Source organism: Ciona robusta, chromosome 1 (genome assembly GCF_009617815.1).
Source record: "Ciona robusta chromosome 1, ASM961781v2".
NCBI classification, from domain to species: Eukaryota; Metazoa; Chordata; class Ascidiacea; order Phlebobranchia; family Cionidae; genus Ciona; species Ciona robusta.
This window is the reverse complement of record NC_143235.1, coordinates 5,411,681-5,428,511: the sequence shown is the minus strand read 5'-3', so window position 1 is coordinate 5,428,511 and position 16,831 is coordinate 5,411,681. Positions and strand designations below refer to the sequence as shown.

General features: G+C 35.9%; 2 protein-coding genes across 2 annotated transcripts; one reads left to right on the top strand and one right to left on the bottom strand.

Moving 5' to 3' along the window:
* The first annotated feature begins 63 nt into the window (after positions 1-63).
* Positions 64-3,179, top strand: LOC149741762 (DNA-directed RNA polymerase III subunit RPC7-like). Its single transcript, XM_089888139.1, has 6 exons — positions 64-297; positions 1,154-1,283; positions 1,354-1,462; positions 1,859-1,920; positions 2,283-2,344; positions 2,642-3,179. The coding sequence occupies exons 1-6, from the start codon at positions 172-174 to the stop codon at positions 2,798-2,800; spliced, it is 648 nt and encodes a 215-aa protein (XP_089744265.1). The 5' UTR covers positions 64-171; the 3' UTR covers positions 2,801-3,179.
* LOC149741761 (uncharacterized) lies at positions 2,883-15,922 on the bottom strand. Its single transcript, XM_089887977.1, has 11 exons — positions 14,788-15,922; positions 12,678-12,878; positions 9,642-12,374; positions 9,096-9,183; positions 7,622-7,960; positions 6,432-7,273; positions 6,246-6,350; positions 4,877-6,179; positions 4,103-4,177; positions 3,743-3,802; positions 2,883-3,287 (listed from the first exon to the last, which is right to left on the bottom strand). The coding sequence occupies exons 1-11, from the start codon at positions 14,890-14,892 to the stop codon at positions 3,280-3,282; spliced, it is 5,859 nt and encodes a 1,952-aa protein (XP_089744103.1). The 5' UTR covers positions 14,893-15,922; the 3' UTR covers positions 2,883-3,279.
* Positions 15,923-16,831: the final 909 nt, after the last annotated feature.

Here is a 16,831-nt window from a genome sequence, read left to right as displayed (position 1 = left end):
GACCCTTGATTTAAAAAAAAGTTGCCCTATGGGATGCTTTCGCTATGGGGGAAGTCCCAATTATTTCACTTTACCATCCAATGTAAATGTCATTTTGTTTGGTCAGGAAACAACTTTACATTGAGTTTAGGAAGAAACATTTGTGTTGAACGTTAGCGATAAATTGTAAAAATGTCACGAGGAGGAAAAGGTCGAGGAAGGGGGCGTGGAAGTATGACGTTTAATGTTGAAGCTATTGGATTCGGAAGAGGCGACGCATTGCCTGCTTCCACATTGCAGCCTCCTTTACCATACCCGGTAAGCCATAGATTAAAAGATACGAAATTGTTTCATGCTGCTTTATTTTCATTGCATTTTGCTGCCGGTAGTGCCTAATGAAAATTTTAGACTCTAGCTGCTCCTTGAGTCTTTCTGATACCGTGGTATAATTTTTGGTTAAAAACTCTGACGTTCGTTCGTATTAAAAATTACTTTTAAAACTGCACAAAATTTGCTGGATAATGGTATTTTTATACAAGACATCATAAATTAAACAAGAGTTACATTAACATTATTATGTCCGAATCATCAATGCAGATTACTACATTTTACATTAATACGATTAACGTGGGTTTCGCTTATATCATAATATTATAGGCATTTTTAGGTTTGATTCTTCACTATTACCGATATATGGTACCTTGGTATGATATAATGTAACAATGCCATTATTAAGGAAATTAAAGAGTAGGATTCATTATTTTGGTCGCATGTGTATTATTCTTGCTACTGATGAGTGGTGACCAATGAAAAATGTGGTCCTAAGGGGCATACCAACGAAAAATCAAATTTTGTGTATTGATAGAGATGCTCAAATGTGAAATCCAACTTTGACTGTTTCTAGTTTCCAAACTGAAGAAAGTTAGGTTTGGTATAATGAATAGCCCACTTTCTCTTTGTTCCTATATAAGAAAATTTGTAGAATTCTACGTATCCTACGCTGTGTAGAGGTATCCTATGAACTGTACACCTTGCCATAAAGTAAATGGGCCACTTGTTTTGTATGGCAAGCTGAATATTTTAAAGGTCATTCTCATTTTAAAATTCTAATAGCAATCAAATAAGCCAGTGCAACAAGTCATTAAACTTTATCTTAGAATTTATTTCATTGCAGCCACTTCGACAACAGCCTGTTCCATTGTTGGCTGGTGAAGAAACTGATTACTTGCTTGCGTTAAAAAAGGAATACATTCAAACAATGCAGAATTCCCCTTACTTTATTCAAGCTGAACAAGCAAAAAATGGTACTATCCATCTACCATTTATTAAATGAATTGAATGTATATAACATATTAAATTGAGTATTTTTTACAGATATAGTTCGTTATTCGGACAAATATAAATCGAGTAAAAACATGGACAACACAATAAACTGGAAACCCGATTGGAGAAGACTTCCAAGTGAATTGAAAGTAGCTGTGAGGTGAAAACTAATAAAATAACTATAGGTTAATCGCTATATCAATTCATTAATATTATTGGCCAATATTTACAATATACAGATAATAGGTATCGGTAAAAAAGCGCCAATAGAACACCAACATATAAATAGTTGGTGCAAACAACTTGTTTTTTACTTGACTTTTATAACTTACAATATCTTGAATACAGGTATTAATTTTGCTAAATACTATTATTTTATATGTTTCGTTTTAGTGTCCAATATCGGTATTAGTGGAAACAATTGATATCTGTCAGTCTCCAAAATTAACAATTAACTATTAAACTGTGTGCTAATTATGTATGTGTGTTTTTTTTTTCATTGTTAAACTTTAAATATCGGTCAACTGTATTAATGTTTGTAATTGTTTGAAAACAGAAAAAAACGTTTAGCTCAGAATATTGGTCCTCCACCCAAATTGGTCAAGCATTTAAAAACAGGTATGTACTAGTTTTAGCTTAATAAACCAAAGTATTTGCACAGTAGTTGTGCCCGCCTCTTGCCCAGAAGATATGCGTTCCAGGTTTGGCGCTGCTATCATTAAAGGCGCATGTATCCTTGGTCAAGAAACTATACAGTAATTGTTTTAAACCTCTCTTTTATAGGCTGTCTATTTGTCTAACATGTCAAATAAAACAAATTCAGAAAAAATGGTCCCCCATAAAGTTACATCTATGACAACTCTTTAAGCAGGCACAAGATGAATGAAACAGAACACCCATGTTAAAACGACTGTCGTTTTCCCGGTTGCGAAGATAAATACCTGATATTTATTCATTATTATTTTGGTAACTTTTCGTAGGAGCAGACATCACAAAAACATTGGATGCACTTGAGAAAAAAGAAAGTAAAACTGATCATGAGGTAGTATTACACTTATTTAACATTTTAAAAAGAACAAATTTTCCCATCTTTTTTAAACCCTATTCATCATCATCATCAAATGCTTGGTACCTTTGCCAGAATAATTGATGTGTTACTTAAAATGCAAGCATAAAAATAAAAAAAATTAAATTCCTTTTGTACCTTACCCCAAACTCACCAACGTAAGTGTCAGTTACTTGGCTGCCGTTGCAAATTTATTAAAAATGTTGAGGAATAATGTAGTTATTCTACATGTTGGTTAAGTACTCAGCTTATCTTTTGTTGTGCTTTATGAAGGAAAATGAGGAGGAAGAAGAGCAAGAAGAGAATTTTGAAAATGAAGAGGAGCAAGAGGAAGATGAAAATGATTACCTCACCTCGTATTTTGATAACGGAGAAAACTATCTTGATGAAGAGGAAGACAATTTGGATGATAAAGATGGTGGGATTTACTAAACATCAACATATCAAGATGTGATTCAATACAGTGTTGGCAATGAAGGTTGGGAGGAGATCTCACGAAGCAAAACAAACAATGTGATTTTTCACTTTGTATTTATTGCAAAAGAGATGCGGAACTCTAGGAGTACACAATATCAGTGAAGAAATTAAAAAAAAATTTGAAGATGGATTTTCATTTTTTCACAAAATATAAAATTATGACACCACGAAATCACAAGTGTACAAATTCTCAAACACACACGCTATAAGTTGTAATATTGTTACCACACTTTAAAAAAAATAATTTGGCATTTTGTAGTCAACAAAACGATATCAATCACATGTTTTTCAACGAACTTCAAACCACATACAATAAAACTTATCTACAATATAATTATTTTTTGTTTTGTTTTGTACTTGTTGATTCCAAGAAAAGTTGGAAGCTTGTTCACAACTCGCCTAAGTGCTGAACTCGCATGTACCGGAGTGTTGAGCTACAAACCTTAAGTACAAAGTTTATGGTCATACAAATATTAAAATAGTTGAGCATGAATGTGCTCCCAATCGGTTATTTTTGTTTATTTTTATCTGAATCAAAACAAGCAGCCTGACTTAGTGTTGGAATAGAATCCTAACGTAAATTAAATGATTTTTTAGATTATAACCATTTGTTTTGGGGCAATGGGAGTAACTTTTGCCAGGTTTGAATGAAAGTATAAGCTAGGTGTTGGGAGTTTCAAATTCACAATTAGGGAAGGTAGGACAATAAAACACCACGACTAAAATAAATTTTCGATATACTTGTTATAGTTAACCATACAAGCAGGAATTTAAAGTGGTTGATAATGATGTTTTATTTCTTTGTACATGCCCATTTATTAGAGTTTTTCTCTCCTGTCTTTGCTAGCTTTTATAAAGCTCAGCATTAGCTAAACGATGTGTTCCATAATAACTTACATTTGTTGTTGCCCATTTTCCTGCTACTCAAATTGAGAGCTTCTTCCTCAGATGGCTCAACTAAAACATATGGTTTATTACATTTCAAAATTATTTTTGTGTTGTTATTATTAATGAATAATAGTTACTTCATATATCTTGCAGTAACGGAACAGTGCTGAAATTCACAACATGAGAATACACTTCATGTACGGGTTAACTTTCACTTATATGGCTCCGTACATGATTATTTTTCTTGTGTTGCTAACCGTTTAAACAACCCATTTGTGACGCTGTTATCTAGTTAGGCGGTGGGCTGTATAACCACTGTGCCACGCCCCGGAATGTGTGTATTCGTGTATTTTTTAAAATGCAACCTACTTTTAACAGTTTGCTTGGTGCTTAAAATCATTGAATGATTACTAGTTGATCCTTCGTTGAATGGATTCGGAATATCTGCATAACAAATACAGTAGCAGGTTAGTAAGTTGACGTCCTAGTAGGCTGTAGCAGGCGGGTATTGTTTTGAATTGTTGTCAATTAATAAACAAATATACTATTTTGTGGCATCCCCCCAAAACTGTCATGTAATTTAATTTTCTAAATATTGGACAATGTTTAAGTGTCCCATCTAACCCCACTGTACTATATATTAAGATTCGATGTAGTATGAACACAACATTTTTAAAGGTCTGAATACATAAGATACTTATTTTGAATGCTCGCTGAGTCGTATCAAGCATGTGTCAATATAGCCTTCATTAGTGTTGCAATAATCACAAAAATACCACTTTAAAATTGCATGTAAAAAGTTACGTGGCAACGAAACACTAGAGCCAGTTAATTTGGGGAGATTAATTACAAGTTGCAGCTAAGAATACTTTTAATATAAATCTTTTAATTTTAGTTTTATGTTCCATCTTGCCCCAATTTATATTTTTGCATGTATTTATTAACAAACTTTGAAAAGTTAATTTGTAATTTAATAATTTATATAGTAGCGTGGGGGAAGATGGGACACCTTTACCACATAATATCCAAATATCGTAGAACGAAAAGGTGTCCCATCTTCCCCCGCCCCACTATATATCATGAGTATAATTCAGTATAATATTCTACTGTATGTTTATGAAAGAATGGGAATGATGCAAATACCTGATTGTCTCGGTGGTACTGTGGTTTTGTCTTCGAACTCCGAGGTTTTTGAGTTTTCACAGTTTTCCGACAGAGAGTAAACCGCGTTTATCTTTAGTTCAGGTTCGTGTAGTTTAATTACTGACTTTGTGCCATCCGGATGTTGAATAAAGACAACAGGACCATTATGAATCTTGACGCCTGGTAACAAACAGGGAGGCATGGACGGGTCGGCAACACGAATTGGGTTAAGTTCATGGCCAAGTGCATAATTTGCCCCCCTGTCTGAATTATCTGTCCCATGCTTTGGAACGACGGAAGTCTTGGTCAGCTCTTTAGATGCCACCGAATTGCCGATGTTGTTGTTCCAGTTTTCGTTATGGTTTGTTAAAGGTAATGGTTGTGGAATTAAACTGCCAAGTTCTTTCATAGAACTAGAGTGAATACTTTCCAAGGGACGAAAATGTTGCTTCTTTAGCTTGAGAGATCTTTCCTGGTAGGTTGAGTTTGCAGACTCTTGTTCTATCGAATTATTTAAAGTGGCGTTGACAAATTTTGCCCCCATTGAAAGATTTATCGGCGCCTCATTAGATAATAACGTGTTGCTTAAATGCGGTACACATTTCTGGTAATCTTTGCACAAGTGTGGATTTAGAATCGACTGAACAGGGCGAGTCTGGGCTGGAACAACCAACTGCGCGGTCTCAATACGATGCGACTGACTCATTATCACATCCGGCAAAACAGAAATTTGGGACCGAATGTTCGTGCTGAGCTGCTCACTCCTTGGCATCGGTGCGACTTGCCGAGGTTGTAGGGACGAGTATACTGTGTGTGGTGCAAGATGTGAATGTTGAGACGGAAGAGCAAAAGGTGGGTTGGTGCTACTGGACCGTTGTCGCGAAATATAAGACAATGGTAGTTGACTGGTGTCGTTTGCATTCAAGATCCACTTTAATTTTTCCGCAGCTGGGTTATGGTTGTTTAATGCTTGAGAAGCGAACGTGGAGGTTTGACTAAACATCGATGTATCTGTGCGGGGCTGGAACATTACGTTGGAAACGTTGGAATTTTGTATCGCCAAGGACACTTGGTTTTGATTATGAACAAGTGGTACTTGGTTGAATATTAGCTCTGGTTGTTTGGTGATTTGATGCGGCATACTTAGTCTTGGCTGTTTTATCAAACGATGGTCTGATGATTTGCGTTTTCTTCTCATGGCTGAACGTTCCTTCGTGCCATCAAAGTATCTGTAAGCAGCGCTTTTCACATCCACATCCATGGATACAAGCGTGCCGTTGTATGAAAACGTTTTACAGAACATCTGTAATCATAATGTTGTTTATTCTTGTTTCCCATCGACAAAATATCCATTTGCGTTCAAACTTACCTCAATTACATGCGGATCCAAATAATCAATGGGCTTGTACGTCTTTACACTTACAAAGTGAGGAAGAAGTTCTTTTTCAATTCCAAAACTCGCCAGGTAAAAATGCTGAAACAAAAAAAAACAACTAAATCCCAAACAACGTTTACGTCACATTTATTTTATACACAGCGTCGAAGGAAAACTCACCGGCAGAATCACTCTCAAGTAATCGTCCAACAATATCATATTGTCCGCCGGATCCACAATTCCTGCTAAAAGAGCAGTGTAGCATAACATTGCTTGTATAACCGGCATTTCTTTTGCTTGTTTATCGAATATCCGCTGATAGACATTTCGAGCGAAAGTGTTAGGTGGGTAACTTTTTATGCCGCGACTTACAATGTCCACCATAATATCAGTGGGTGATGTCTTTAAAGTAAAAGCGACGTCTCGAATTCGAACAAGCGTAACGTCAAATCCAGGGGTCGTTTCGCCACCTTGGCCTACGTTTGAATTAGGAGGTACCATGTCAGGATGATTATTGCCGTTATCAGTTCGTCGAAGCTTTATCTGTATGTAGGGGATTCTTCGTCTTATAAAAGATATTGGCCTCGTATTAGCAATCACCTCCTCGCATAGGAGCTGATATGATGGAGCTTGCATTCCAATTTCTAAGATGCCATGGTGGGTTATTTCATGTTGGGCAGATCTTGGAGCATCTGCCACAATAGTCCTGTTGTCGTTATTTGTAGGTTGTGCCTGACTGAAAGATAATGGTAATGGTGGCGGCGAACCATTTTTCATTTCATTGCGGTTTTCAAAATAAAATTCCTCGTGATATTCCTCGTGTGTGCTGATGGTCGAATCGCTGTCGTAAGTTATCTTTTGAAATGGTGAAAAACACCCTGAATCTTTGCTGCACTGATTCGTTGTAGAAAGTTTGTCTTCCAGGGTCATTGTTTTGGTTTCGTATACACCATGTGCCACATAACCTTTCTTGTTAAGGCTACTATCAATGTTCGATGTTATCGTTGCTTCATTACTTTCATCTGCAACAATGAGCATCAGTATGGAATACAGCCTCGTGTTACACGTTATGCGTGGCAACTTACATATTTTTACTAACAAATCCGATTAGTAAATATTAAATCCACCCACTCCGTATGAAGTACAAACACTCAGCCAGTCGCCTACCATTTATAAATATGTACGACATAATTATTCAATCACATTTTTTTGAAATTAGCGTATGTTCTCGCCACATTAAGCGCGTTTTTGTGCAATACAAAATCGTGAAATTATTCAACGCAAACGCGGCTATAGGGTGATGTAAGAGTAATGAAATATTTATCTAACTTTATACAAATGCAGACGTAAAAAATAAAGCATTAAAATACCAGTTATATTTTCCTTTTCTTGAATGCTGTCCAAGTCTGACTCGATTCCTTCATCCTTGGTTTGTAGACTTTCGTGTTCTATGCAACAAGCTGAAGCAACAGTTTTCTCTGCGTTTCTTTTTTCCTGAAGCGATTTATTGCTGGAAGTATCTGAACCAAACTTAGCTGCAGTGGTTTGAAAGCTTTCGTTGATCAGATGGAAATGACCGTAGTTTTTCGTGTTACACACTTTTGAAGCATTTGTTCCACTTAAATCAGAAAGGTTAGGCGATAGATTTTCGGAATGGGATTTGTTGTGGTTGTGCGCTGCCCAGCTCTGTTTAGCATTCTCTGATTGATCTAAAATAAGTTTTTAAGGTTTTACGGAATGAACAGTTCTAGTTAAATTCCTGATAATATTAAGTTAGGGTTTCTCAAGTACACAGCACAAAAAAACATTTGTATAATAATAATAATAACATAATATAGTAGGATGGGGAAAGTGGACACTTTTAAAGTTTAAATGAATTTGTAGGATACAATATTTACCAGTTTATGTTCTAACATTACCAATACTTCATACGATTACACCGGGTTTAAAAATATGGCAGTGGGAAAAGGAAAGAATGTTTGTTCTTCAAAGCGTGCAATACTGTTTCGTGTTATTTACATGTAATCCTATTAATAAATTTATTTTCCAATCAAAATTAACAAGAAGTTTAAAGTGTTCCTTTTTATTTCACCTATTTACAAAATGTTCGCGAAATAAAGTGTGTTGTCGGTTTATAAAGACATAATAACTACATGATTACTTAAAAATGTCTTTGATTTTTGAAATATTAAGCAACATGCGCCTGATTAAGTGTACCAATTTCTCCATTGTACTATACGGTTGCGAAAGCGAGCAACACGAGACGTCACAAAACGGAAACAAACGATTCGTCAAAACAAGAAAGCTCGGCTTTAATGACTGGGCACGTACGTTTTAGAAAAAAGATTTCGTGAAACAAACGTTAATTACGCGGTAAATTATTCGATGCTCACAGAGCGGTGCAAACACTTCTTTTATTTTTCTTGAAGGTATTCTGTACACACGGTTACGGTTACTGGGTTCCTGGTGTGTAAAACCTTACTTGGCTCGCGAACATTGTTATCATTAATTAATATTGTTCATTAAGCATTTTCCACACTATATAACTATGTTCAGTTGAAAATATTGAATGTAGTGCAATCAATTAATTAAGGTGTAAGGTGTATTGTGGATTAAACGCATTTTGTCAACGCAGAATTTAAAATAAATGTTTTTAACGTAAAAACTAAAAAAAGTGTCCAACCCTTTGACTACTGTAGAAATTATTTTTCGGATTTGGTATAATGATTGCCTAATCTTTGTGAATATATGAACAAAATTTAAATTATTCACTTTATTGTATTTTCATTTTTCGATTAAGCATATTAAAAGCGTTTTATTTTTATGTTTTAATTTTGCGCTGACCTTTAGCAGATGTAAAATGAGGCTGTGGATCGATGTTGTTAAAATCATCAACACCAGGAGTTTTTGTTGCTTTGGGTACTGCCACAAGCTGCAAATATAACACAGTAAGTGAATATCTTTATGCGTTCAAATCACGTAAAAGTATGTAAAGGGAACCAAAGTCAAATTGTTTAATCTATATTTTTAAACCAGATATTTAGTGACAGGTTATGTCCTCGGATAACTTAGTTTATCGGCTTCAAGTTAAAAAGTCGGCATTTCATGGCTATTTTTAACAATAATATGATGCGAGAAGGTTAACCTATAACTACCTATGTACTCAAAGAAAGGGCACAGACCAATCCTCGGGGACCACTAGCACACAGACATATACTCACATGGGAAACTGGTTTCCTTTTAAATATTTGTTTTTTTTTGTTCATGCACAATCGTGATAACACATGTACTATAGCACCGAATTTTATGTCTGGACAGTTATACTACACTCTGATGTGTTGGCACATGTACCGGAATCGAGTTATAGAAAATACACCGGATCATAAATACCTTAATAGAATCTCCGAACAAAGTGAAACTGTAAGCTGTTTCTCCTTTCTTTGTGATATCAGTGGTGTTTGTTGCACCAAAACTTTTCAATGTTGCTTCTGTTTCACACTCCGAAAACTTCTGGTCAAATCCGGTTGTTGTCACGATTTCGGCGGTATTTATTTTTGTATCAGAAGCGCATATATTTGTGGTAGATATTTCGTTTTCTGCTTCCATCCTAGCTATATTTTGGTGGCTATTCAACATAGGTGAAGCATGAAGCGTTACGGTAACTTCATCATTTAAACACGTAGACTTCAATAACTCATTGCAAGTGCCGCCATTCATGTCGAAATTTCCTATACCATCAGCAGAGGTCTGATTCTCTTTATAACAACACTCTTCGCCCAAAGACGTTTCCTTGATGCTTTTATCGAAAAGGTTTACTCTTGACACTCTTTCTACGGATACCGCTTCAACGGAAGACGTAAATAAAGTTTCACAAGAAATTAAATTGGTATCATCATCTGACTCACCACAAGTGGATAAAGATATTTCACCGATTGTTTTAGGTTCTGATTCATCTTCATCAGTTGAAATTGAAGGAAGGGGTTTCCGCTTCTTTGATAACGGGGTCGTTTTCTTTGTGCACTTCTGTATCGTTTTTGATACCATTTTATTTTTTTCGTGAATTTCTGCGCATTTTGTTTCTACGGTCTGCTTATTCTGTATCTCATCCTCTTGCTCTGCAGTGGGTATGACATCCAAGTCGTATTGTGGTTTGTTCTTTCTTACCGCACGCCTTAAACTATTCAGTCTATTTTTAGAAGCTACTGGTTGTTTTCTTCGAATACATCTTTGTTTCAACCTTGCTGTGTTTTTGCGTATAGAAGTTCCCGTCGAAATTTTTAGCTTGGTAGTATGTTGGTTGCGTTTCCTAATATTTGACTTGCACTTCTGATATGCTGCCGGTGTTTTAACAGTTGGCATTTTGATTTGCGCTTTTTTGGTGTGTGTCGTTTTCATGCCATCGGGATTTAGTTTCACAACCAGAATTGCGGGTTGCTTCAAGGCAGGTACAGCAAATTTTTCGTTACAATCTTGTTCATCATGTGCATTGCTTCTGCTAACTACCGCCGGTGCAATCTTCAAACCACAATCTTTGTTTGTAGTCGTTGTCGCGTTTTGTAAAATAGCATTTCCGGGCTGAAAAGTATCTCCTTTAATTTCATTTTCTTTGGCCTTTTCTAGCATAATTTTCTTCCAGGCTTTAATCGAACTTGATTTTGGTGTGTGTGTATCAGTGATACCAGGAGCAGAAGAGGTCGAGTTTTCAGGGATATTTACTAATGGAATGTTTATGGACTCTTGTGAAGAATTTGAGGGGACGTTTGGACTTAGTATTTTATCTTTCTCAAAAGCTGAACTTTTGTTTAACAAGTTGTCAAAAGAGAAGTTTGAAAATGGGTTGTCATTTAGCACTTGGTAGTCAAATGAAAATGGCCATAGTTTACTTCGTTTAGAATTTATACGTGTATGTCCTACTTGTTTATCAATATCGTTATCAGAAGTAGGAAGGGAATTGGAATCATCTGCAGATTCGTTCCAGTCTTCGTCCAATACTACCATGTCAGTAAAATGATTCACAGTCGTGTTGGTGCGGTCCTGGTTCTTGGGTTTTATACTTGAAATAAATTCGCGAAGATCACTTTCTTTGGAATTTAAATTGTTTTCGTCACCCGATGCGCTGGACTCGGCTTGTATTTTTTCATTATTAGAAAACGACTTAACAATGTTTGATGCTCGAACTCGACACACATATCTTACAGTTTTTGCATATTCGTCATGAGTAACAGCGGTAATGTTTAATGAAGTGGCTTCTTTAGATGTATTGCTTTCGAATTTGGAAGCATGAGGTTTTGCATATTTGTGAACTGATTTAACTTTGTCAAGTTTTCCTTCAACTCGTTGGGATGTACAGCTTTCATTTAAAACTGAACGTAACTTCCAGTTATTACTTCTGGACCAGTGGTGTCTGTTGGACCAACTTGAATATTTCGTTTTGGAACTTCTACTTGTTAAAGTTCTATTCGGAAAAACTGGGGATGCCACAATTTTATTGTTTTCGGAGGAATGTTTATTGTACGTAGTCTTCATTTTTCTTGATATAACAACAGGTGAGCTTGGAGATTTATTCCGAGACGCTTTGATTGGATTGCATTTAACATTTAAGGTTTTTCGTTCACTTTCAAATTCCTGCAGCACATGAGAAAAACAAGATGATGTGTTGCTGATATTTGAACATGTATTAGGAGGAAACGTTTTCTGTGGGGTCGGCTCGTCTGCTTGGTTTAACTGATTTCCATTCACAAATTCTTCGCCAAGTGTTTTGTTTGGGGCTAGTTTACAAGGTTTCGGATTACTTTCTATACGCGATACTTTTGTATCTTTTGCTTGCAAACAAAACCTTTGACCTTCTTCCATTAAGTTTGTTTCATCGATCACTGAAATGAAGTCTTTTTGCGGCGTAGCTGCTTCGCGTTCTATATTTAATCCCGTCTTTAGATTGTCTTCTCCTGTTGAATCATGTTTGTTATTGTGTTCTGTTACGACCTTTGTCTCAACGCAACTGATTTGAACGTCGGACTTCCCTGAGACGTTACTATTGGTTTGAAATGTCGTCTCCCGCTTCGCTTCAACGTTATTTAACGCAGAATGCCTTGAGATTTCGTCCACTATAGTTTTGTATTTTTCCTAAAACAGAGAACTGGAATTAAAGCGAAAAAAACAACAACGTAAGGTCAATCATGAAAAATTGGTCAGTGACGTTAATCTAGTGTTTTATAGTTGGAGCAAACCAAAAAAATATTTGCATCACTATCAGTTTAGTTTTGATATACAAGTTTTATTCGTTATTTAAATTCAGTCTAAGTTCATCGTTACTTAATTTATATCATTATGGTGGAACATAGTTTGAAGATTATATTACCATGCTTTGAACTATAATTCATGCCAAAGCAAGTTAAATTCTGGAAAGTTATTTATTTTATATCTTACCTTCATTTCTGTTGTTGAAAAACTTAAAGAAGATACATCGAGGCTTGCTATCCGTATCTTCGATAAAGTATTTTGTTGGCAATCATACTCAAGCCATTCTCGTAATGATTTAACTTCATTTTTTGTCATATTTTTTGAACTTTTCAAGATCTTCGTAACAGCATCTTCCAATTTTTTGAGCACTTGATTCGGAAACAGAATCTAAACAATATCTTATGTCAGTGCGTCAGCAAGTATAAGTCAGTGAGCAACCATATAACAAGTAAATGTAATTTGTTTTTTTAATAATAATCACCAAATTAGTTGTGTGCATCGAACTGCCAATCAAAATGTTAGGCATGATATGGTAAAAGTTGAATATCACCCTATAGGGCTTTCAGCCGATAATGCAAAATGGCAAAACTTGCAACATATGTTTCCTTCCCTGTAACTTACGTATTTATGTATTAACACTGTTAAAATAACATAGTAGTTTTGGTGTTCTTTCATTACAGCTGTACTCTCTTGTTAGAAAACATCAGGTCGTCGGACATTTTTTAAAACGAGGTTTGTGCCCAACAACAAGAGTGCATAACCAATAGAAAGCTAAAACCCCAATAATAATCACACCGAAAGGTTGATAAATAAAGTGTAGAATTCGTCTGGTTATACTTACTTCCTAACCTAGCTGAAGTTTGTGATACGTCCGGCGCCGCGGCAAAGTAGTAAGTCAAGATATTACAACAAAAAAGGAGATTTAAAAATTAAAAATGTGAAAAAGATTATGATAAAAAAGAGACCACCACGGTCGACTAAGTTCGAAAACAAATTAAAAGTAGCCAACACAGCGGTTTTCCCGCTTCTTTTATATTTATCATGTGATGTTTAACTATACAGAATGTTTCGATTTATAATAATATGGGATAAGAGAATTGCTTGTAATGCGCCTCTCTTAATGGTAGTTCCGCACGTAAGTGGTCATGTGAATCCTTTTTCGTCGAACAGTTGTTCTTGTTATTATTTGGGCGATTTTTTTACACATATTTAAAAAATCTGATTTTTAAGTCCGCATGATTGGAAAGTAATTAACAATTACTTTACTGTTTAATCAAAAAATTAAAACGTACTTTATACCTTAATTAAATGATTGTGTCCTTTGAAATTGTTTTAACTAAGCCTAGTTTTTTAAACCTTTACTTACAATTGCTAAGTTAGTAGTGTAAGTTTACAATTTAATACATGGTGCAGGAGTTCTACAAAGCGTTATTTCCACACAATCTTTACCGAATACTTAATCCGCGTACATCATAAGTGTTTAGAAATTACAATACAATTATAAATGCATTCTACCTACTGCTCCACAATCACAAATGGCTACTGAAAGCCGCTTTGTTGGGTATTTCTAGATCGTTTTTGATCGATCTTAGTCGGCCGTTGTAAAGAGTTAATTAATACTGGGCTAACTATTTTAATACGTGCTTACTCATTAGAGCTAGGATCACTTGTAGTTTGATACAGGCGTCATTCGTTGTGTGGAATGTGGATTCCTTTATCTCACAAACACGCATCCTCCCAAAATCCCAGACAGTATAACCGCTGTTTCGACAGATCTTATGACTGGAAATGGTGACCCAGCTATTTAAGCGTGCAGCAACGCAATATATATCCCAAGTTCTATGCTCGCACATCAGCGAAACAATATTTTGTGTTTATTTTCTTTTGATAACAATTGGGTAAAGTTATTATCCTACTTTTGCTGTATGGTAAGCTAATACAAAAGTAACCAATGACTGAGTTGCAAAAGGTTCTTGGCGCGGTAAATTTTATTATTCGGGAATTATGTGATGCTAAATTTGACTTTTATTTTAAAGTTCATGTGTACGCGAAAAGGATCTATATCAGCCCCGACGTACCTAAAACGGTTTGAAAATGGGTGGTTCATGGAGACATATACGTGCCTACTAAATAGCTACCGAGGAAAACCTATCCGGGCAATAAGATGATTGGTAACAAACCTCGCTTTCCTTGTACGGTATTGTATCAGCAGTTAATAAGTTATGCCAGTCAACATTTTTAATAAACACGATTAATCTGAACACGTCAATATGTTTACCGCTAGCATGTTACATACCTGTCGTAAAAATACAGTTGGGCACATCCAGACTTCGTCATTTTTATAGCAAGGCAGTTGCAATGCTTTGTAATCAACAAACGAGCATTCAACTTTCCGAGACATTTTGAAATCGTCTACTTCGTATATAAAACAGTAAGGGGTCTGTTAACATATTAGTGCCTAATAATCGACATTAAACCTGAAGAAACCTGTTTCAAAAAGACGAGCCATCGTTAAGAAATTTGCTCATTTTAGCATTATACTGCATACATTTGGTCGCCTCAGGCGCCGAGTCGTTTGTTATTTTGTGGGTTTATGTGTAAAACCGTCACTGGTAATGGTTGCTGCACCAGAAAAATGGGGAAAAAGAAGACACACAACAGTCTACTACATTTCTAACGGATCTTCTTGCCAATCACATACCCGAGGCAACCGTCAAACTTACTTTACACGGGTCATGGATTTTGAACCCTGTGACGCTGTGAGGGTCTATTGTCTGGCCTTGACTTCCTTTTGTTAAAGAAAAGTTACGCTCTAGAAATTAGGAATGTTATGTCAAATAGCATGGCGTCCTTTATACTACGTAACACGGAAACTAAACACAAAGGTGACGCTGTAATTCACTTCTCTATTTCTCTCTTTGTGGAACGAAAACGAATCTTTTGTAGGTTGTGACACAGCACAGACGTTCGGTAACTCAAGACTATTATTAACTTTATCTTACTGAATGCTGATCTATATTAAGTTTCAACTGAAACAATAGGAAAGTGGAAACAGTCGTATTGAAACTTGCCTACGCGAACAATTCTAATGGACCTACCCGACGCACTAGGCTTTATGTCACAAACCTTAATGAAACATCAGCAAGAGGTACGAGCAACCGTTAATGATTAACTTGAACAAGGGAAAAACACAAAGTTTAAACTGTTCTGGGTCATTGTAACGAACGAACGATGTCGTAAGATTTTTGTTGATTGATACAACATTGTAAAATCTTTACTAAGCCGGAATTCTCCTAACTTCCTTTTCTTATCAACAATTAAAGTTCTTTTCTACGTCACCAAAAAAGAAACTGCCAAACTGTCTTATTTCACAGAAGAAACATGATTTTAAATCAGCTAAGCATAACTATTGTTGCGAGCTAACGAGCTTGATCATGCGGCCCACCGTAAAAACGCTAAATGAAATGCTCTGTTGAGCCGTGTTTGTTATGAACCAGTGGAACGCATAAACCACCAGTCATCCGGGACGATTCAATGCGTAAAAAGAAACACTGTTAAAGTAAATACTGAATGCCCGACTAATTTTGGTGTGAGGTAATTGTTTTTCTATAGCCAGACATTTCTACAAATGTGCTGATATCAACCACGTTTAATATATTGTGACTGCTTCCTCATAACCTATGAATCGTTGGCGCACGAACGCTATTCAAAAATTCCAACGTTTGAGTGAACTTATGTGCTGTTTGCGTCGAACCAGCCATGGTCACGCTTCACTGAGACTGTTTGTATATTGTTTTTGCACGCGACAGCTATATTCTACTCAAGAAGAGACCTTGCGTTCTGGAAATCAAGTGTCAAATATTCTAGTCTATGGTGTCGTAAATAAAATACCTTACTAAAAGGCCCAAAGACAGACTGTAACCAATCTAATGGAGTAATCGATACACATAAATAACCGTACTGCTTATGTTGGCAAATACTTGATATGAGCAAGATGGGCATACTACAATTTATGTATTATTCACCAAATATTCTGTTCCGCTGTGTTCTCTGTACTCGTATAGCTGCACCGACTATATGTTTTTATTTTTTGAGCTGTGTTGCACCATAACAGTATTTAACAAAATATTGTGGTTCAAAATCAAAGTGTTTCACCAGTTTTACTTGTATAGAATTATAATCAATGTGTGCGTTCGTGTGTTGTATTCTGTGGTTTCATGTCGGATTTTCGCTATGTTGTTGTTTGAGAAAAGGTAACAAAGCCAGGATGTGGGAAATGACAAAATAGGAAGTGATGCATGGTCCCTATTGTTGTCCCATCACCGAGCATAATGGATTAA